The 22,599-nt window shown below is 36.8% G+C and overlaps 2 protein-coding genes across 4 annotated transcripts in view; both read left to right on the plus strand.

Annotated features, from left to right (window-relative positions):
• The window catches only part of usp6nl (USP6 N-terminal like), a 55,964-nt gene extending 43,825 nt beyond the window's left edge, over positions 1-12,139 (plus strand). For all 3 annotated transcript variants that reach the window (XM_026230751.1, XM_026230736.1, XM_026230744.1), the window contains 9 exons: positions 1,525-1,632; positions 2,041-2,150; positions 3,255-3,303; positions 3,485-3,605; positions 4,001-4,095; positions 6,102-6,167; positions 6,294-6,393; positions 6,593-6,745; positions 9,089-12,139. In XM_026230751.1, coding sequence (XP_026086536.1) covers positions 1,525-1,632; positions 2,041-2,150; positions 3,255-3,303; positions 3,485-3,605; positions 4,001-4,095; positions 6,102-6,167; positions 6,294-6,393; positions 6,593-6,745; positions 9,089-10,470 — 2,184 coding nt within the window. In that variant the 3' untranslated portion in view covers positions 10,471-12,139. The remainder of the gene's footprint in view (positions 1-1,524; positions 1,633-2,040; positions 2,151-3,254; positions 3,304-3,484; positions 3,606-4,000; positions 4,096-6,101; positions 6,168-6,293; positions 6,394-6,592; positions 6,746-9,088) is intronic.
• A 2,685-nt stretch (positions 12,140-14,824) lies between these two features.
• LOC113061649 (carboxypeptidase M-like) overlaps positions 14,825-22,599 on the plus strand; it is a 43,984-nt gene continuing 36,209 nt past the window's right edge. Inside the window, exons 1-2 of the mRNA XM_026230962.1 lie at positions 14,825-15,000; positions 16,002-16,206. Of these exons, the coding sequence (XP_026086747.1) occupies positions 16,041-16,206 (166 nt within the window). The 5' untranslated portion in view covers positions 14,825-15,000; positions 16,002-16,040. The remainder of the gene's footprint in view (positions 15,001-16,001; positions 16,207-22,599) is intronic.

Genomic DNA, 22,599 nt, shown 5'->3' on the forward strand with positions numbered 1-22,599 from the left:
ACACACATGGATTGGCCCTGAGGGCGGAAGAGACGTTCAGGAAATCATTTAGTGGCAGTTATGTGGACAGATGAGTGCAGGAAATGGAAGAGTGTTCATTCCTCTCTTTCAGCTCTCAACCCCTTTACAGTCATACATATTCTCTCTCTCTCTCTCTCTTCCTCTGTTCCAGCGGGTGAGTTTAATTGTAGCTGAGAGACGATTCACGCCGGCCATTAGCTTTTGTGGTTTCAGCATTTTGGTTTTGAGCTTTTAATCTGCTCTCTGAAGGGAGTTTAATCTTTACTGACTGCACAATTACCTGTGAGAGACACAGACACACAGATGTATTCCATTACTCTGTTACTGAATTTGTTTAGACAGCGTGATTATCCATATTGAGCGTGTCCTAATAAACAGGCCAGCAGTATCTGTGGCTACATCATTGAAGTTATATTATATATTGTGTGTATATATATATATATATATATATATATATATATATATATATATATATATATCCTGTCCAACCCCCACATTCACATTTTTTATAATTTGCCTATTTTTAATCATGCTTTCTCCTACTCTAAGTTCAGTTTAACAAATTTCACAGAAAATCAGCTCAGGAAATGTGGAAAATCCGAGTCTTCTTCTAGCCAAGACAAAGAAACAAAGACATCTGTCTCTGATATAGTTTTCTGTATTCCAGAGTCAGTGGCATGATACTCTTCTTTATTTTTTTACAAAAATGTAAAATATATTAAGAGTAATAATTAATTAAATTGTAAAATATTCATTATAAATTAAATATTAATTCTTTAAAATAAAGTAAAAAGAAAAAAATAATAATTCATGTATACAGTGACTAGGTGAAAGATAAAATTTTTATTGTATATTGTTAACATGCAGTTATTTGTAATATTTTGGGTGTGGCATAAATGTGACATCATAATGAAGAAAAAAAATCTTTAAAGTAGTTTATTTAATCTCTTTTATATATATATATATATATATATATATATATATATATATATATATATATATATATATATAATTTAATATATTTTCTGTCCATTCATTGAACAACTAAATCATGTGGTGCAACCAAAGTTAAAATGTTGAAATAAACATTAAGCAGCATAACTATTTTCAATTGCTCATAATAAGAAAGTTGCTTGAGCATCAAATCGGCATATTAAAATGATTTCTTAGATCATGAGAAGAAGACTTCCTGCTTAAAATTGTGATTTGCCATCATAGGGTTAATTACATTATAAAATATATGAAAATAGTAAAATAAAATAATAAAATAAGACAGAAAATTAAATAGTGTTCAAAAAGTTTATTTTAAATTGTAGTACTATTTCTGAATATCACAGTTTTTACTGTATTTTTGATCCCCAGTCTTGGTGAGCTTAAGAGGCTTCTTTCAGAAACATTAAAACAATATTTATGTTTTAATCATTTCGACAATGTGTATTCATGCACATAGTTGAGGTTTCGAGGTTCATTGGATTCTAATCGTGCTTTTGTGTGTTTGTGTAGCTGGCGAGGAGGATCTATAAGGGAGTTCCGCTGCAGCTCAGAGGTCAGGTTTGGTGTTTGCTGCTCGACGTCCCCAAAATCAAAGAGGAGAAAAAGGACTTCTATGAGGTAAATGCAGTTTCTCCATTCCAGCATAGTCATGCCTTTTTTCAGAGCTAGTTTAACGTGTGTGTGTGTGTGTGTGAGAGGCAATCACAAACTCTTTGCTTAAATATGACTTTCCAAAATAGCCAACCCTTGAGGTTTGCGATGTAACACTTATGTGGTTTGACACACACACCACAGAGGGAAATATCACTCCAAACGGACAATAGCAGCTTTACTAAAGCCCTGCAGCATCCAACTGGACAGAAAACATGATTTTCAGCCTGCGTTTCCTTTTAACTGAAGGTGTGGCAGAAATCATGCTGTGGTCTGTGAGCGTGTCGTTAAATGCATTCGTGGCCTGCAGAGTGTTGACTATATAGTTAGTAATATTTATTCTGAACTTAATGAACTGTCTCTTTCTTTCCCCAGAAACTGAAGATCAGAGCCAGGGGACTGTCTCCAGATGTCCGTCAGATTGATCTGGATGTGAATCGTACATACAGAGATCACATCATGTTCATGCACCGCTATGATGTCAAGTGAGCATCCACACACACACACACACACACACAGAAGAGGTTTAAATAATGTTGGCCACAATAGGCAATGCCAGCTGACCACTGAGTGCTCCAGGCCCCTCAACATATTGCATCTAGGCCTCTATATAGGGTACCTAGGCCCTTATTCATGCTGACCATTAAGCTCTTGGGCCCTTTGGCACTTAATGCTTAAAATGATCACTGAATCTTAATTTTAACATGCATGAACAAATGTACTGCAATAAAATGCATCTATGCAACTTCTTCACAATTTTTTATTTTTTATTTTATTGTTATAGGAAAGGTGTCATGTATTTGTTTGTTGTTGTGTGTGTGTGTGTGTGTGTGTTTTCATGTGTCCAACGATTATCTATTATATTATAGAATTAAAATAAACAAATTATTTGCTTTTATTAGGAGCTTTTTATTTTTTGTTTGTTTGTTTATCAGTTTTTTTTTTTTTTTTTTTCGTTTTTATGAGCAAGTTATTCAAGTATCCAAACATTCTTGTTTTGTTTTAGCTGTTGTTATTTGTTTTATTTTATTCATTTATTTATTTATTTATGCTTTGTTTTATTTATTTAAACAATAAATTCAGTTAAATACCCAACAATCTATTAGCAAACTGTGGTGTTTTTCTCAGGCTTTCGTACTGAATTGCTTTGCTGATGGAGGCTTTTTTTTAGGTAGAGCTTTAATCTGTGTCTGTGTAAAATGTATATTTTTTTTTATTTCTCCTCGATGCTTCCATTTCTCATGGCCATAAAACTGCTACTTTTAACCAGCATGTGAAATGGAAAAGTTGCGAACGCAATGGCGCGAGAGAAAGATGCCCACACCCCACCATTTCTCTTGGAGTTATTGGTGTATTGAATTGTGACAGGGCTAAAGCGCCCGTATTGACTGATGTGGCATTTACCTGTGGAGATTTGAAAGGGTCAGATCATTCTCACAGTGTGACCTTAGACATCCATAAGAACTAAAAACAGCAATGAGACATAAGAGAACATACAAAAATGTGCTAAACCTAATGACCCATGACATACAAAGCAGAAAAACTGATTATTTGACCGTAATAGTTTTGTGTGTGCTTGTTTGTTTTAGACAGCAGGATCTGTTTCATGTACTCACAGCATATTCTGTATATAACACGGTGAGTAAAAAATGTCCACAAATATTGCCATGTTGATTCCAATTGACGACACAATACTGAATTAAAATGCTACCTCAGTACCAATAAGTTTTATGAGTATGTGCTTGCGCTTGATTTATGTGTGGAAAGAACCTACACACTATGGATTCTCTCTCTTGTGTGTGTGTGTGTGTGTGTGTAGGAGGTGGGCTATTGTCAGGGCATGAGTCAGATCACTGCTCTGTTACTCATCTATATGAATGAGGAAGATGCTTTCTGGGCACTGGTCAAACTGCTGTCTGGACAGAAACATGCCATGCATGGTACACACACACACCTTTACTCATTTTAGAACAGTGGTGTTCAACTGTTGTTGAGTAGTAGTAGTTGATGTAATAATAATATTAATAATAGATATATAAAATAAAATAATTGCTTTATTAGTATGATTATTCATTTTCTATACATATATATATATATATATATATATATATATATATATATATATATATATATATATATATATATATATATATGGAATTGAGCATAGGCTACGGCTGTGTAGTTTGTAGAATCATTAATAATTTTTTTTCTTCACATTTTTATTTTCTGTGTTGAGTCACTGAGATACAACATTTATTTTGTTATATATATTTTTAAACATGCAATTTGATTATGATTTTTGTTCTAAATTTAAGAAAATGTTGTGTCTGTACAGGTTTCTTTGTACCAGGGTTCCCTAAACTCATGCGCTTCCAGGAGCATCATGACCGGATCCTGCAGAAGATGATGCCTAAGCTCAAACAACATCTAGTAAGACAGACAAACATCATGCAGTACATTCTAAAGTGGGACATCTGAACTTTAAACCACTTCACTTGTAAAACATCACGGTACACACTACTTTCATGTAAGACTTTTTTAATAGTGTTGATATTAGTTTTGTCCTGATTAATTTTGCCCTGCGTGTCCTAAATTACCTTTTTCTCAGTGTCTGAAAAGCTTCATATCCAGTCTTATTTTTAGACCATATTCCATCACTTCTGGCCTGTAATCTTTATTTGTCAGTGTAATGGTGTCTTTTTTCAAGCAAACTTGAGCAGCTGGCCAACGCTGAGCGCTGATGTAACAAAGAATTCACAAAGAAATGCCAGCCTGGGATTCATTAAAGGGCAGAGTAATTAATAAAAGGCAATATTAATAAATAATGAGATGGATTAATTAATTAATTATTTGTGTGTGAGAGACGGCAGCCTTTGATGTGAATGGATTAGGATTAGGAAGAGGATAAAAGAGAAAGATAAGCTTTCACTCAAAGTGTGTGTGTGTGTGAGAGAGAGAGAGAGAACACATGGCTTTGTTCCAAATGGTATACAGTACAACCATAATACTTGCACTTTTTTTGCAGTATGTACACTGTGCACAATATGTAAATCTTCTGCATGCATAGGATACCTGGATGACCTACATTTGCAGTATATAGCTATAAAGCTCACAGTGTGCTCTTAGTTTAAGAATGATGAACAAGTATCACTTTTTCTCCCTTAATTATTTGATTAGATTGCTCAAAAGTGGCTCAAATATACATATATAGAGTGTCGAGGAAAGGTTCATTTATTTCAGTAATTCACAAAAAAAAAATGAATTGCCAATAAGCTGGCTATTCACAGAGTGCTGTATCCAAGCATGTTAACAGAAAGTTGAGTGGAAGGAAAAAGTTTGGAAGTAAAAGATGCACAACCAAACGAGAGAACCACAGCCTTATGAGGATTGTCAAGCAAACTGGATTCAAGAATTTTAGAGAACTTCAGAAGGAATGGACTGAGGCTGGGGTCAAGGCATCAAGAGCCACCACACACAGACGTGTCAAGGAATTTGGCTACAGTTGTTGTATTCCTTTTGTTAAGCCACTCCTGAACCACAGACGGCGTCAGAGGCGTCTTACCTGGGCTAAGGAGAAGAAATGGACTGTTACCCAGTGGTCTAAAGTCCTCTTTTCAGATAAGAGCAAGTTTTGTATTTCATTTGGAAACCAAGGTCCTAGAGTCTGGAAGAAGGGCGGAGAAGCTGATAGCCCAAGTTGCTTGAAGTTTCCACAGTCTGTGATGATTTAGGCTGCAGTGTCATCTGCTGGTGTTGGTCCATTGTGTTTTTTGAAACCAAAGTCACTGCAACCATTTACCAAGAAATTGTGGAGCACTTCATGCTTCCTTCTGCTGACCAGCTTTTTGAAGATGCTGATTTCATTTTCCAGCAGGATCTGGCACCTGTCCACACTGCCAAAAGCACCAAAAGTTGATTAAATGACCATGGTGTTGGTGTGCTTGACTGGCCAGCAAACTCACCAGACCTGAACCCGAGAGAGAATCTATTGGCTATTGTCAAGAGGAAGATGAGAAACAAGAGACCAAACAATGCAGATGAGCTGAAGGCCACTGTCAAAGAATCCTGGGCAGTATTTAAAGCAAAATGAGTCCCTACCAAGTACTGAGCACATGTACATACTTTCCAGAAGGCCAACAATTCACTAAATGTTTTTTTTTTTTTTTTTTTTTTTTTTGAAATGGTGGGTTTTTGTTAAATTTGGGCCAAATCATCACAATGAAAAGAACCAGACTTAAACTACTTTGTTCTGTAATTTATTTAATACACGAGTGTCACAATTTGAGTTGAATTACTGAAATAAATGAACTTTTCCTGGACATTCTACTTTATTGAGCAGCACCTGTATGTAGCCTTTAGTATATATGTGTGAATGTTTTTTAAGTGTATTTTGATGTCATTCATGTACAATACCTGTCCTTTGCTTCCCTCTACAGGATAATCAAGAGGTGTACACCAGCCTGTACACTATGAAATGGTTTTTTCAGTGTTTCTTGGATCGGGTATGCACTCTTTAAATGTTATTTAAGTAAATCCAAGCATATCATTATGTTATGTTGCATTATTATCTGTTGTTCATTTTGAAACCTTACTAATTTGACTGTATTAATATGTGTTTTATTGAATAGACTCCATTCACACTTACATTGAGAATATGGGACATCTATATTCTGGAAGGAGAGCGAGTTCTAACTGCAATGTCCTATACCATCCTCAAACTCCACAAAAGTAATAACTCCGATATTATAAAGATAATTACAAATGATTCATAATAAATACAAATGGATGATGGATGTGCAAAATAAACCCTGAAAGGACTTGATAAGGATAGACTATAATAATTGTAATTAGCTATAATTAGTGTATTGGTCTTCTTATTATACTAACTACTTGTATCCTCATTGCTCTCTGTGTGTTTGTGTGTTAGAAACCCTCTTGAAATTGTCCATGGAGGAGCTGGTGAAGTTTCTGCAGGTGACTCTGTCAAAGGATTTCTTTTTTGAGGATGATTTTGTGATAGAGCAGCTTCAACACTCCATGTCTGAACTCAGACGATCTAAACTGGAGCTGCCACTTCCAGGTACTTTAAACACACACATGCACTGAAATCATAAAACGAGGGACGCATCCTACTGCACATAACGTTTCCTGATAATCTCTCTCTGACTCTGTTCCTTTATCTCACGCACAAACACACACTCATTCACTGCTGCTATGTACTGATTGTCTAATCTGCGTTCTCTCCCTTTCGCTTCAAACATAGCCTCTGCTTACACTAGTGGTTCTGGGAAAGGGGGGCCCCAACCCACCTACAAAACCAACCGGTGGGCAAAAATGCACTGACTACTTTATCTGTCAATCAACCAATCATCCGTTCGTCTTCCCCCAACTGCACACATGTCCCTTTCACCTCGTTTGTTTCTCTGTCTCTCACAAAACCTGGATTTGGAGGGTTTCATTTATTGAAAATGTTTGTTTTGAGAACGTCACAAAAATGTGTTGTGGGGTACTGTATGTTAGAAACGTAAAAAAGACGGTTATTATGAATACATTTAACTTAAGCAAATAAAATAACACACTTGTCAGTAGATAAACGTGTCCAATATTAACTTTTTGCCACATCTGACAATGGAAAATTAATTAAGTAGATGATGAGAATAGAGAACCATAGATATTTCTTATTTCGCTTTGTGTGTGTGTGTGTGTGTGTGTACGTATATTAATAAGCTGCCTACCTTGTCAAAGTTGCACTCACAACACAAAACCTGTTGAAAATAAATAAATAAATGATTTGTTTCCAAAGATACCCAATTTGGGCCAGGCATGTGTCCTTCATGAAAAAAGTCCTTAGCTCTTAAAAAAATAATCTAAAAATAATAATAAATACAAATAATCTAAGATGACATAAATGCTAATAATAAACACACTTAGAATAATTCACTACCAAAAGTGAGAAATACAAATATTTTTAACATGGGTATTTTTGTATGATAGAGTATTGCATCATTAGCTAAATATAGAAATCAATTCGGAGTCAAATCTTCTGTTCGATTTGATTTGCATGAGAAACCGTGAACAAACGAGTTTTGATTTAAAACGCACATGCCATCCATTGGGCCAGCTTGGCAAATCTTAATTTTGGACCCGAAATATGATAACCAGCACCTTTGGAAGTGTTAATGGGTTTGTGCGTCTTTGACGTTTGCGTTCCTCAAGCCCCTTTGCAATGCACACCAATATCCGCCCTAACCATCAGTATCTGTTTGTAAACGTTCATCACTCCCTTGACGTTTTCTTCCGTTTTCTTCACTGCGAACGTGAATATTGTGCACATGCTGTGTGTTCCAAAATGTTACCTAACACATCTTTTCTCCACATGGTTCATATGTTCACAGTCAGTCTTGAACTGTAAGTGTTGTGATAATATTTTCATTCATACTTTTAGCTTCTTGACTCCTCCGTTGTTCCCAGTCTGAGCTTTGATTTGACACCAGCCATGGTTGTTTGTGCTTTGGTTTTATTTGAAATAAGCGTCAACTGTAACTCTTGTTTTATTTGCCAGTTTGGTTTTTCTAAAAGACATTCAGCTGCATGAGTCTTGCACTTCAGTGTTTGTTTATATTCTGACTGTTTAAAACAAGGGTCTCCAAACTCAGTCCTGGAGGCCCAGTGTCCTGCAGAGTTTAGCTCCAACTTCCCACAACACACCTGCCTAGAAGTTTCTAGTATGCCTAGTAAAACCTTGGCTGTATCCGAAATCGCCCCCTAAACCCTCATTCAGTATTCCTTATAGGTCACTAAGTTATCTTACTTGGAGTAAATTAAAATGAGAGAGTGACTGCCACTTCTGCATTGTTTGTGCTTGTTGTTTAATAATCATTTAAACTGTGAAATATGGCAATTCATTTGGCACTCGACTCTTACAGTGCATTATGGGTATTCTCTAGCTGTTCAGCGTGCACTGATTGTACACTTGCGTTTGCGTTTCACTGTGGGATTGAATGAGTGTAATCAAGAATGTCCACTACAGTTTCGAACACCACTACAAATGGCTGTTTCTTCAAATAGCGTCCTATTTGTGCGTGAAGGGGGCGATTTCTGAAACAGGCCTAGATTCAGGTGTGTTTAATTAGGGTTGGAGCTAAACTCTGCAGGACACTGGCCCTCCAGTTTGGAGTTTGGAGACCCCTGGTTAAAAGACTCCATGAAATGCGGTTTTCCAGAAGATAGCATTTTATTGGTCAGCAATTTGTATGTGCAAGAGGAGTCATCAATGTTTTGAGCTGTTTCAAATGAAAAGAGAGTGATTGCACATGTTTAATGCAGATAACATTTTATACATTTTCAATTTCATGGGGTCTTTAATACTTGACATTTCTGTACAAATAATAGCACTGATTGGTTATTCCTCTATCATGTGCAGGTAAGGAGGATGAGTTCCCTAAGAAACCATTAGGTCAACTTCCTCCTGAGCCTCCAGGATTTGCGAATCATGTGGCTAACGGGCAGTCGGTCAGGAAGACAGTTGAGGGACTTCCCCGTCGTGGTTCGAGCCCTGCCACAAGTGTCAGTAAACAAGCAGAGTCTGGTCCGGACACTGATGGAACACCAGAGAGGGACCAAGAAAGTCGGCCACCCAGCTCCCTGGACAAGGTACCTCATCCAGACAAGAGAGAGAGGAATGGACGTGGTGTGGACACTCAAAAGGAACGGGTCCCAACCCATAGCAGCGCAACAGCTGGTGGGAAGGCACTGTCCAAGAACCAGGCAAATCACAACTCCAATGCTAGATCCAGTATGCGCAGGGACATTGGACCTCGTTGGGTCAAGCCTTCAGAGGACAAACTTGAAGCAGTCAAGAATGCAGCACTTCGGGAAAGCCAGTCGAGTCTAACTATGGGTGTTCCACCCTCGCCCAGCTCCCTAACTCCAGAGGAGGCCACCGCATTTGTTCCAGCATTTGTTCCAGGCTCAAACCGTGCCTCCAACGCCTCGCAATACGACAATGTCCCAGGACCAGACGGAGGGGTTATGGCGATTATAGAGCTTGAGAAACCACCCTCTCGCCCCCCCTCCCGACCATACGCCGGACCTTCTTTGAGACAGGGAAGTCCCACCCGCCCCCCTAGTGATGGAACTGGCGTCTCTCCCTTTAGAATGCCCAAACAGAGCAAACCAGAACCCCGTGCACCTTTGCACTACCCACCCGGCATGATTCCTGTATACACTCCCTACATTTCAGATTCCCAGTCGGAGGATAGACTATATGGCCAGCCATACACTGAGCAACTTTATGCAACTACGGGACGTGGCTCGTCTGACCCTTCACCAGAGAAAATGCTGATGAACAACAGCTACTTAACCTACCGACGGCCACCCCCAAACATGCCCCCTCTCAGGATTGCTCCTGTCGAGCTTTCGTCCCAGAAAGACAGTGTTGAAGAGGGTGGGTATTACCTGCGACAACCCACCCGACTGAAGGGCTCTCCAGCTTACCCGCCCACAGAACTGCGTTATGAGCCACACAGACGGAGAGAGGGCTGGTATGGGGGCATGGAGGCAGGGCCTCCACGATCTCCTGTGGGACTACCTCGATCTCCCAGCTTCCAGAAAGCTCAGCTCTCTCCCATTCACCCCGTTCAGGAGTTTAACTTCGCCCCTGCAAATATCTCAGATGCTGTGCTCCATTTCAGAGGACCCTACCAAGAGCACTCTGGAAGACAACAGCTCCCCCCGCTGTTCGGAGGAACACACTACAGGCAGGCGCAGGAGGCCTTTGCAATGCAGGAGTCCATGCTGCTCTAAGAGGGACTGAGATAGAGGGATACACTGTATGAGTGATGGCTAGCAAGCAGTTTTGTGTTGGTTTAATGTTTTTTTGCGTTCGTTTTTATTTGTTCGTTTGTTTGTTCATTTGTCTGGCAAGTCTTACCACACAAGAGTTGCCATTTTCAGGCATTTGTACTGATGAAAGGCTGACTGAAGAATTTACTGTTGCTTTTGTTTGTACATTTCTGTCCATAATATAACCATTAACTGGCGATGTGAGCAATATAACAAAGCTTAATGTGCAAAGAGAGATTTTTTTTTTCCTTTGGTTAGCACACTGAGATATTTAAATAGAGGGTTAATGATCAATCATCATCTATTTTTTTAATGCATTTCAGACATTAGCATGTTTTAGAGGACACTTTAGTCCTTGATTATGAATATATTTTATAAGAACAAAGATTTGTCTAGGTTAGATATGTAAATTACGAACAACTAACAGTGAATGTAAACACTGTTGGACAGAGCATTTCAATGCATCACTACAGTGTTCAAGTGAAAGTAAAAACCTTGTTTGTAAGGTTTGTTTTTTGAGGTTATATATAAAATGCAGATATTTAATCTTAAATTGAAAGGGAATATTAATAGGTATTTGCGTTCTCAAAATCTGTTGCACTTACCAGCAAGTAGATCTAATATTTTCATTTCACTGGGGTCATTTTCATTGACCAACTGATAACAGAGCTTGATGAAAATATTGAAAGCTTCCTTGGATGCAGCAAGCAGAATATTACAACACTGTTTTACTGTCATTAAGGGAAGTCTTTAACAAAGGGTGCATTTAAGTAAACTGGGACCGTTAACGTGGCACAATTTATCCAGATTCATCTGAAGAATGTATGTCCGTGATGCCTAGTGCAAGTTATACAAGTAGTTACTGTATCAAAAATCTATCCAATAATTCAATAATATGGCTGGTAGTTTGTAGCATGCAGTTGCTGTGTAAAGTTGGTTGTACCTGTGCTGTTACCCAGTGGAATTCTTTAAGTGATCAATTTATTATCTTTTTTTATTTTATTTTATTTGTTTTTACAACAGATTATCAAATTTAAGTTTAATCTCACTGAAGATCTGTTGGTAAAATCAGTTGGAACCTTTACCAGAATTGTTTCCTCCAACCACATGGATATTAGGTAGACCTGTGTTTATCATTTATCATTTTATTTTATTTATTATTCACTAAACATCACTTGCCATGGCCCTTGTCTTGTACTTTTTTGTTTTTTTTTTATATGGCCAACAAGACTTGATTATATGGCATGACAATACTACCAACTCATTCATTCATTTATACACACCGATATGTTTGCTACTGAACATGTACAGTAGTAGATGAATTATTTCCTAATACAACACACACTCCTTATGTATCCCTTTGTTATCCTGTCTGCTATTCAGAATCCTATCAATTTATTCCCATGTCTTATTCATGGACAAGCAAGCTAATTTATTCACTGCTCTAGCACCGAATTGTTTTCTTGAACCAGGCTTGTCATTGCAGTATAATAAACTGGTTTAGAACACTTCATGACAACGTTCCATTTCAGATTGTTGAATTGAATGTTTCTTTGGTAAATTACTAAATGCAACTTAATTATTAGCATTCCCCTTCTCTAATAAAACAGCATGGGGTGATAAAAAAAAAGTGGCTTCTATTTTGTGTGTGTGAGAGCAGGAAATATGTAGTTGAGTTTTGACATCTCACTTGTTTATATGTGAGTGGTTCAAATTCTAAAGACTGCTAAATATTTGGATGCATGCTCTTCTTACAGCCACCAGATGTCTCCTCCTGTTTAAACATATTGTGCTATTTGATACCAGAGATCTATTTCAAACTTAACAATTCATGAAGTAGGTAAGGCTGGTGCAGGATTTTACTCAGAACAAAGCTCAATATAAAAGTTTAATCTTCGTTATATATGACTTTATTGACTCTACTGACAATAAACTGCAGGCCCGGATGGCAAAGCCTGAGTTTTTCACCCACTAGACTGAACATTTTGGTCAAAACCTTTTCGATTTAAAAGGTCATGGTCTCAATTCTTAGACAAACTTACTAATAAAGCTGCCATATGGAAACTTCTCATAGTTATTTTCAAAACAGTGAATCGCGTTGACAACCATACAATATTTGTATTCTGGGCATGATGATAAGAGTGATTGATGTTTATTATTTCATGATACAGACAGGCCATTGTATCCAGTCCTCGTGACTTCTTTGTCTCTGCCGAACATACAGTAGGTATGGAAACAGTTCAATTTAATTATTTCACTCATTTATTATGAAAACAGTCAACTTAAGCCACATCAGGAAAAGTGAATTTCCTAAAAGCTAAGAACCGAGACACAAGGTGTTGAAATGAAACTGTATATGTGTATACTATTTTCTGGAACAACGTGATGACTATAGAGGAGAAGATTTTGCCTTCAGGTCACTGGAAACTATTTGTTGTTGAGTGTTTAAAATGACATAATTCATGGGCGTCCTGTCAGCGTTCACTAGAGGATTGATCTGTTGATTAATGCTCTGTCCAAATTTGTTTGACGCAACCCATTGTTTATAAAGACTGACCTAAAAATGAGCCGACCAGTGGCCAAATAAAGAGCAAGGCCAACCCAAAGAAACAGAAATCAGGTTTATTCGCTGGTCTAACTGGTCTAGGTTTAGCTGATTTTTATTTTTAGAAATTTCATTTAAAATTTTTGACAAAATGTGACATTTCATAGATACCATACCTGTACATGACATTGGCTTATTTCTTTTCTTAAGGTACTTGTAAACTATGTAACATACATAACTTACAACCTCTTGTCAGATGTGGATGTGTACAGACACATTCCGGTGAACACCTCCAGACGTCTGAGCACACAGATAACCACATGCATAAACACACTTTTGCACACGCAGCACATAATGATGTGCAAGAGCTATTATGGGGGGTTTACAGTGAGACTGGTATTGTAGGCTTGAATGGATACAGATTTTAAGATTTTTTCAACTTCGTGCAAAAATCGCCAATCATGTGGAATGCTGTTGAAATGACTGGATTTTGTCCATGAAAATTCGTCAGACAAGGATGAATATGACCATTTTTAGGAGTAAAGGTATGGTAACATTTGCAAGTGTTTGTGATATTTCATGTCTATTGTCTATTGTCAATAGTTTAGCAATGTATTCTTTGAAGCGTAACTCATAAAGAAGTCGTTTTCAGTCCAAGGAGCTTTTGTCCTTTGAGTCCTTTGCGAAATATCTGTGTGGAAATCCTTTACCCTCCAAATTCAAAATTCACAGTCACATGAATCTCTTTTGAAAGGTCTGGATTTCAACCGTGTCTGTGACCGTACCTTAATGGTAGGCTACTGTTAAAGATTTTGGAGTATTTGAGGAGATTATAGATCAGTTAAAGTGCCATCCTTCTTTAGACATGACTCATGTATGAGGACATGTCATGGGCTGGAATTCAGGGCACCTTCTGGTATTGAAAAAAAAAGGTAAATACTGTACTTGTGTCACTGGTTTTCTTTAAAAACATAGGTCTAGATTAAGTTTGTTGATAAAGGATCTTTTCCTTGTAGGGCGCTCTTAAAGTTTTTTCACTTAAAGCATAAGCACTGGTCCAGTTTTTAGATCAGGAGGCAATGCGAATGTCAAGTTTATTTGTAACTACACTGCGATGTATTTATGTGATCTTTTGGACAACATACACATCTGTTTCTAATGTTCTCACTAATGCGTAACTCTACAGTAAACTCAGCAGTAAAGCATGAGCTTCAAGTAACAGGTATGTCATTTATCTGGTTGTACTGTTGCCCCTAGGGACTCTGCAGGTAACTGGAGATGAGTGCTACACCTAAAATCTGTCAGAAAATATTCAAGAGATCTTCTGATTAGTCTAAAGTGAAACATTCTGGCAGCAAAGCATTTTCCTTTCGTTCTTTGTGTTCCCCTCTTGTATGGTGTTTGCAATGTTGTTCATAGCAATTGTTACAATTTTGAATGTTTTTTTTTTTTTGTATATTTTATTGTTTTATTATTATATATATATATATATATATAATAAAACAGTCAGTAGCAGCAGAATATGCAAATTGGATTGGTCAAGATTTCACGCACGCAATACTGGAATATGCAAATAGCTTTCAGATAATACCTGTCGCTGTACGTGTATGACGTACATTTGAAACTGAATGTTAATACATAGATTAATAAACAGTAGTTCACCGAACACCCCAAGTAAGTTATGTTAAAGTGTCATTGATTCAGACTGTGTGTGTGTGTGTGTGTGTGTGTGAGTGTGAGCGCTCCGCCTCCTCTCATTAGTCACTACAGTTGCACCAAACACACACGAGGCTGCGGTATGGCACGAGACACCTTCATTTCTTCAATGACGCGAGCAGGACGACAACGTGTGCACTTTATTGACATCTTCTTGTAAGATATTATGACAAGAGAGTAACTGGACAAACAGGAGAAGCACCTAAACAGTCCCAGAGAACGCGCGAGAGGTAAGCTGCTCGTTTACTCTCATTACTACTAAGTACAACGTCTCGAGTTGTTTGGGTATTTAGTAGTATACTTTATGAAGTAATGCAGTTTGTTTCTTCTTTTATAAATCATGTCATGTTTTATTTATAATTAAAGAGCACAATGGTGGTTTTAATTATTTGTTGATACTGTAGTCTGTTTATACACACACTGCTTTGACTTTGTGTACATATACATGTATACTGCACCACAAATATGTAAAGAATATTTTACCTACTAACCTTATCCATAAATTTGCAATTATGACAATCATAGGTGCCTTATTGTCCTCAACAAATACACACACACACATACACACACACACACACACACACAAATAGGAATATATTACATGCTCCTAGAAAAGGCTGACATTTAAAAACAAACAAACATTAACCTTGATCTGAAAGCATATTCCATTACTGCTGTTTAAGGCATATTAGATTACTGCTGACCTGTTAGGTGCAACACCATCATGTTGTGGATCATGTGAACACAATTATTTTAAGTACCTTGAAATACTGTGTGAAAGTCAGTACAATTGTATTAATGTGTGTTTCAGTGTTGCCACCACAGTACCTTTTGTAAGGGTATTTATTTAGTGCATTAGGCATAGATAGATGGATAATATTAATTATGGTACGTAATGATGCCTACAAAGCAGGCACCAAAAACAAATTAGGCAGATATAATGCTTAGAATTATTTTTAAAAAGGGTAATTCTGAATATTAGTTGTTTATGTTGCATAGACAACATTGGGTTCTTCTGTCCATACTGTATATCAAATTATTTCCTAGTGTGCTGCCTATCGAGATTGCATTTTTGGAAATAGTACACACCTGGCATATAAAGAAACATGTTTAGTGAATGTTTTTTCCAACCCTCAAGGCTTTATAAATATGTATCCATATTGACAGACAATGTCAATTAAAATGATTTAAGATAAGGGTACATAACGTCATTGTGTTCTCTGTTTTCTAGAAAAGTTTTCCACACTCTTCAGTTGTGTCGGCTCAAAGGATGTTTGTCTTCACGCTCTGCCTGTTCTTATGGTCCGGGCTGTCATCCATTCACGGTCTGGAGTTTCGCTATCATAACAGCATGGAAATGGAGCAGTATTTGAAAGACGTCAACAGGAGGTTTTCTGATATCACACATCTACACAGTATCGGACAGTCCGTTGAAGGTAAACCAGCTGTGGTGCGGCATTAACCTGACAATATTTTCCTATATTTAGCATCCATGAGTTGAACTCTTCTCTGTCTGTACAGTATGTATTCCTGCAGAAAAGCACACAGTGTTATACAGTTTGAGGGCAGGCATATGGTCGCAGATGCATGCATGCAACAGGTTCAAACTTATAGCCTGGCTGTCCATCAGCGAGCTTATTGCGCAACAAATATATATATATATATTTTTTTTTTTGTATGAGTCTACAAACAACACCAGCAGAGTGCTTCAGCAGGTGGGAAAAACTGAACTAGGGGAACTTTTAATTTGTGTATTTTTTATACATGCATAAAATGGTTAGTTCTGGTTATGTAATCCCTCGGCAGTGGGACTTCTCTCTGTTTATATTGTCTGTGTTTGTAAGTTCAAGACCGAGAATGTCAGTCTGTGTATTAAGACATGGTGACTCTAGACTTGTGGGCATGTGACTTTTTTTGCGTTTCATTTATTGGTTTACAAAGATAGCCGGGGTACATTAGGATAAAAAAAAAGCAATAAAGTTAAAGCAAAAAGTTAAGATGTTTACACTAAATAATAATAAAAAAAAGATATTAACACGTTTTACACATTTTTGGACAGACAAATGAGTTATGATGTCCTGCTCCATGTTGCTTTGGAATGAAAAATCAATGGAATGAAAATGTAGGATTTCCAGCTAATATTTTTGTAGGTTTACGGCATGTTGCTTGGAGATGTACATTTCATTGCACTCTGGCTTCTTTTCTTTCAACTAACCTTTTTGCCCCCCCCCCCCCCCCCCCTATTTATTTTGTAACGATTGTAGAAAAGCAATATAATTTGCTATTTAGGTCTGAATAGACATTAAAAATGTTAGATGCCATATTGAAGGAAACAAGGCTGTGAGGAATGTCAAAAACAATTCCTGGAGGGCAGGAGCCCTGCAGACGTTATGCTGCGTTCCAGGCAGGTTTTTGAACCCGTAAGTCACGACTTCAAACCACGACTCACGATTTTGTAGCGTTTCAGGCAAGTCACGCCAAACTTCCTGAGTGTAAGGAATTGTAGCTAGATTATTAATTTTATTGCAACGTTATATTGTCCTAAAATCTATTTTTCAACGTGTACCACTTGAATTAACACTCCATCCGTAGGCAATATTATCCGTAGGGGATGTCATTGTTATTTCGCGGGCTATGTGACGTCAGTGCTCGGAACTGGGAGTACATCAATCTAGTACGAATTCACAGGTGGGAAGTCACGGGTTTGACTGCTGTTCCAGTGCACTTTCACAGGTAGAAGGTTGGAAGAACATGGGTTATGGGTTGCCTGGAACGCGGCATTAGATTCAGATTAGATGGGTTTTTTTTTTTTTTTTTGTCAGCTGAACAATCGGTATGTTGTTGAACAACATTACAATCCATTGAACGCACAGTACTTTTACCCCCCACAGCGTCGTTTTTTGTTCCTGTCCAAAGTTAAATGGTTAAATACCCTGACTAAGGCTGTGTATCTACAGTCAAATCAACAGCACTCTTGCGCTTGTGTTTTTCATTAAATAGATTTGGAATTTTTTGTATTGATGGATTTGTAAGCAGATGCCTTTCTCAATTTTGTGAGTTGATGTAAACTGACAGTTGTTTACATGAACATTGGCCTCAAATATTATTTGGTACTTTTTGTGATATTTGAACTTTACTGCATTAGATAACAATGTTAAACTTGTGTCAATTAAGCTTTCACAAAACATTTCACAAAGAAGTTTGTTAGGGTTTAAATGATAAATCAACAGAAACGCTGTTTAAGATTAGGTCGAAAAGTATCCTTTCTGGTTTTCCTAAAGAGAGGTTTTTTTTTTTTTTTTTTTTTTTTTAAACACGCCTATGGTTAAGCTTTATGCATCCACTGAAAACTAGTTCTGAGAAATGCTATAACAGTACATCATTTGTTTTCTTATGAAGGATGTAGATTTAAAGGTTTTGCTCAAGTGTCCAAATACGGTTTAGGGCCACTTGTAAAGCAATATTGGGAACTCATGGAGAATCTCTCACTGTCTTCAAAATTCACATCAGTATCTCTCTAAGCATGCAGACTACTTAAAAATATTGGCTCCTCTTGAAGCGTCCTATGTAAAGGTGTCCAAGACAATCTCCTCAGCCCTTTCAATACTGTTAAATGTTGGTCAAGTCCTTACTGAGATTGAAGTATTAATCAGTTTTATGTTGCAATTGCATAAGCATTTATGCATATTTAAGCCACAGTGTTGTTTTGATACCTTGAACTTTTGAAAGAGTGCAGTTAGGTTTTAGATTGATATACTTTTTAAATACTTCTAAATTAGTTTAATAATTTAGACACTACATTCGATTAGGATCTTGGCCTCTGACTGAACCTCTTGTTTCGTAGTTTCCCAGTGCCAAATACCAAACCACTTGAAGTGTAGCAAAGCGGTTCATATCAACAGTGAGATAGAACAACTCACTTGAATAGACCTCACACTATTTTCCCATGGTTCTACTCAGGTGCTCAGAAAGATCAGCCAGTTTTAGTCTGTTACCCTATCAAAAGGATCCAGGGTAGCTACAATGCTTTGCTTCAAAGGTCTTACTCTATGCCTATACAGTCATACTGAAAGCGTTTTGCAAAGCAGTCTGTATTGTCTGGGGATGTTTGAAAGGATAGTTTGCTCATCCCAATTGTTATTTGAAACGGAAAATTAGTTCAGCTAAAGATTTGCTGTTTTCCACAGTCAGTCAATCTGTCAGAGTTAAACAGAGCTGGTAAATACTGCCCGCACAGGAGCACAATGCAGCTCCTGTGTTTAGAGATTGGTATAACAAATAAAGCTGACCTTTGATTTGCATGTGGGAAACAGACAAGATGGTACTTCTAACAGTGAAAGAAAGTGATTCTCAGGCATCCTTTCAACATTAAAGGTTAAGGTTTTTTTCTGATTCATCCTGTTTGATTTTGCCTTTTTGAAGCATAAAACTTTACCACTTTTAAAATTTTAAACTAGACTGAGTGAATGAATACACAATACTATTCAAAAGTGTGGGGTCAATCAGTTTTTGAAAAATTTGGGCTGTATTTATTTGCTTAAATACAGTAAAACAGTAATATTAGGAAATACTTAATAGAATTGTTAATTGTTTGCAGAAAAATATAAATCTTTCTGAATGGTAGTGTTTGTATAAACAAATGTAATTTGACTAATATTTTAAATGCGTTTAAAGAACTAAATTACTATAATTATAATAGTCTATCATATCTTTATTCCATCAAAATCTACCAAGCCTTGCATTTTAAAGCCCCTTTTTTCCTTGCTCTGTTTAAAATTACAGAGTGATGGAGACATTGGCTTATAGTAGAAAGTGCTGCTAGTCAGTGACATTTAAACTTATTCGGTCTGTGGATCAGGTTGCTCTCTTGGCTTAGCACAAAACCATCGAGTTGAATACATCCACTGCCAAGTCTCTATCCCAGTCTCTTCTGTCTTTTTCACCAATTGATTTAGATTCTAATATCACACTGTATGTGTTCTCTCAACATCTGTATCTATGTGGGTGGTTCTTCATAGGTTTTAGAACAAATCTCATTTTCTTCATCTCTAGGCTAGCGGTGTGCCCCAAGGCTGACCCTTGGGACCACTTTAGTTGATTAAAACCTCAAGTAAACCTCTGCTTTCCCAGTTAAAAATCTAATTGTACTGATGCAAGTAGTGCCTGTAGCTAATCCAAGGACAGTGAGTTACCATATCTTTTCATTTAGCTAATGGATTTGCACTTCAAGAAAGCAACCCTTATTGAAGTTGTACATCTCTCCATCTCTTGGGAGCCTTGGTTACTGACTGATTGTAAAGTCCATTTCTCCAATCACTTCAGTTTGTGTAGTCATTGTATGCTCTTGCCCCGTCAGGCTAACCCCTTGTTTTAATCTCACCTTGTCGCCCATTGAAGGCCAGGAAATAAGAGCTGACTAGAGGTAATCTAGGACACCAGCTGCTTAGCCTGGAAGGACGTCCTTGTTTGTTGAGTGCCCCGTCTAGGCCTAATCAGTGTTACAATTGCCCACTGGGGCAGGAATGGGAGGTGGGGGCTGGCTATGATTATCTCTGATTAAATGTTCATATGCTTGATTAGTTGGGCCAAATTAACTAATGCTGTTGTATGGTGATTATCAACCAATCGTGGCAATCGTGTCGGCTTAATCAAGATTACACTGCAGAAATCCTTTAATCATTCGTAATTCTGCACATCATTTTGTCTTGTTTGAGAAACAGAAGTAATTGGATTTCAGATCTGATTGGATTTTCAGAAATTGAAGAAAGTGGAATTGAGCAGTTCTTGTGAAATTATTATTATTATTATTATTTTAACTGCTGTTAAAGTCACAATGAAACTGAAGTAACATCAGATCTTTTCTTCCGTATTGGGACACATCAAAGTATAATGGATTATTGAAAAAATGAGGGGCAGAGACTGAGATGTGGGGATTTCATGTTAAGACGTGTCGGTATTTGGTAATACGATATATCACAATAATGAATATGCAAATATTGTTATTGTGGATACTTCAAATTACAGAGAATAATTGTACAAATTATTCAAAATTTTGAATGCATTATAATAATATTTTTCCCCATCAACTGGTCACAATGTACAACATTACTGTAGCTGCATCAAAGATGTATAAGCACCCATATAAACAAGCTAGATGAGAAGCGCATGGCAGAGCAAGTGAGCAACGCTCTGACTGAAAGTGCAAATTCACACTCTTACAGCAGATAGCGCGGAACAGCAGAAATGCTGCCGTTACACCAAAAATCGTGGAAACAAAGCAGCTGTACTACTTTCTGGAGAAAAAAAAATTAAATAGCCGTTGAGATTTTTTTATTTGCTATGGTGTTCATCACATTGACATACTTAAATATTTAGACTTAATAGGCTATTTATTTTCTAACTTTTTTACATTTTAATCTGGACTACAACATGCCCTAGATATTGTTTGAAAGTGTTTTGATTCTTTATTGTTTGGTCAAACTTTGCATTAGGGCTTCATTAGTTAACATTAGTTAATTCATTAGTTAAACTGCCAATTAAAAATTATTCTAAACATTCATTAATCTTAGTTAATGTCAACATTAGCACATTATTAAAATCAAAAGATGCAATTGTTATTTAATGAGCTAACATTAACTAAGAGTTGAATTTGTATTTATTTTTTAAAAAGATTAATAAATTCTTTAGCAAATATAGCTATTGCTCATTGTGAATGTTAAAACATTAAGACAAACTAATTAGATCTTATTGTAAAGTGTTACCTGTTGGTCTTTAGAATTCTTTTGCACTTTAATCTCTGTAAAATTAACTATAAATTATTGGGTATTGCTTTGTTTTTTAAATGTTCAGTTATTTTTGTAAAAAAAATAAATAAATAAAAAATAAACCTGTCAACACTTTTTTGCAAATAAATTTCAATATCGTGATCATACTGTATATCATGATAAAAGCATTAGCAATTAATCACAACATGAAAATTTGATACCGACATATGCCTAATTTAAACATTATGATGTCAAAAATTATAATTTTTTAACCATACATAAATTGCTCACAATATGATCTTAAACATGCATTTAGAAAATAGACGGGTGAAGTTTCATTTGATGCCGACTTTAGGGGTCAAATTTAAATCCAATATATAAAAAAATATATATCCAAGATCACACCTACTTTTCTGTTGCTTTGGGAATAAAAGGCCAGGTGCATTTAAAAGCAGGTCTGATTATTGCAGTACATTGGAGCTTATTCGACCGGAAGATAATCGACGTTGCTGATGACACAGATGCTTGGCTGTAAATCTGCATTTTTCTGTAGGTTGTGTGTGGACAGGACTCACTGACAATGTCGTCAAATAAGTGCAGACAATGCCAAAATAAGCTGTTAAAGTTCTATATGGATATGTGTGAATTTAGCGGCAATATTGACATGCACGCTTGAGCATGTACAGGATGCTCTGAATTACTGTTAGAAGTCTACGTTCTAATAGTTTAACCATTCACAGAATTTGACACTGTTAGATTTACAAGTAAATTATGAACTGAGACCTCTTGAACAACTGAATAAATTGCGCATTCAGCCCCAAATAATTGCTGTTGGTATGCTGCTATATTTCCTGTTTCAGGGGCTGTTTTTTATGATATTCTGTTGTCTAATAATACATAGGTGAGAGTGGGGTAAGATGAGCCAAATTTTTATTTAAATTTTTTAAACTTATGTGGTTGAATGCATCTATAACAAAGGGTACTAAAAATATGGCTTCTTGTGTTTTCAAAAAAAGCCTCTGGCTCAGTTTGCTCCAGGTTAGGGTAAGCTAACCCGAGTCAGTG

Source organism: Carassius auratus, chromosome 4 (genome assembly GCF_003368295.1).
Source record: "Carassius auratus strain Wakin chromosome 4, ASM336829v1, whole genome shotgun sequence".
Lineage (NCBI taxonomy): Eukaryota > Metazoa > Chordata > Actinopteri > Cypriniformes > Cyprinidae > Carassius > Carassius auratus.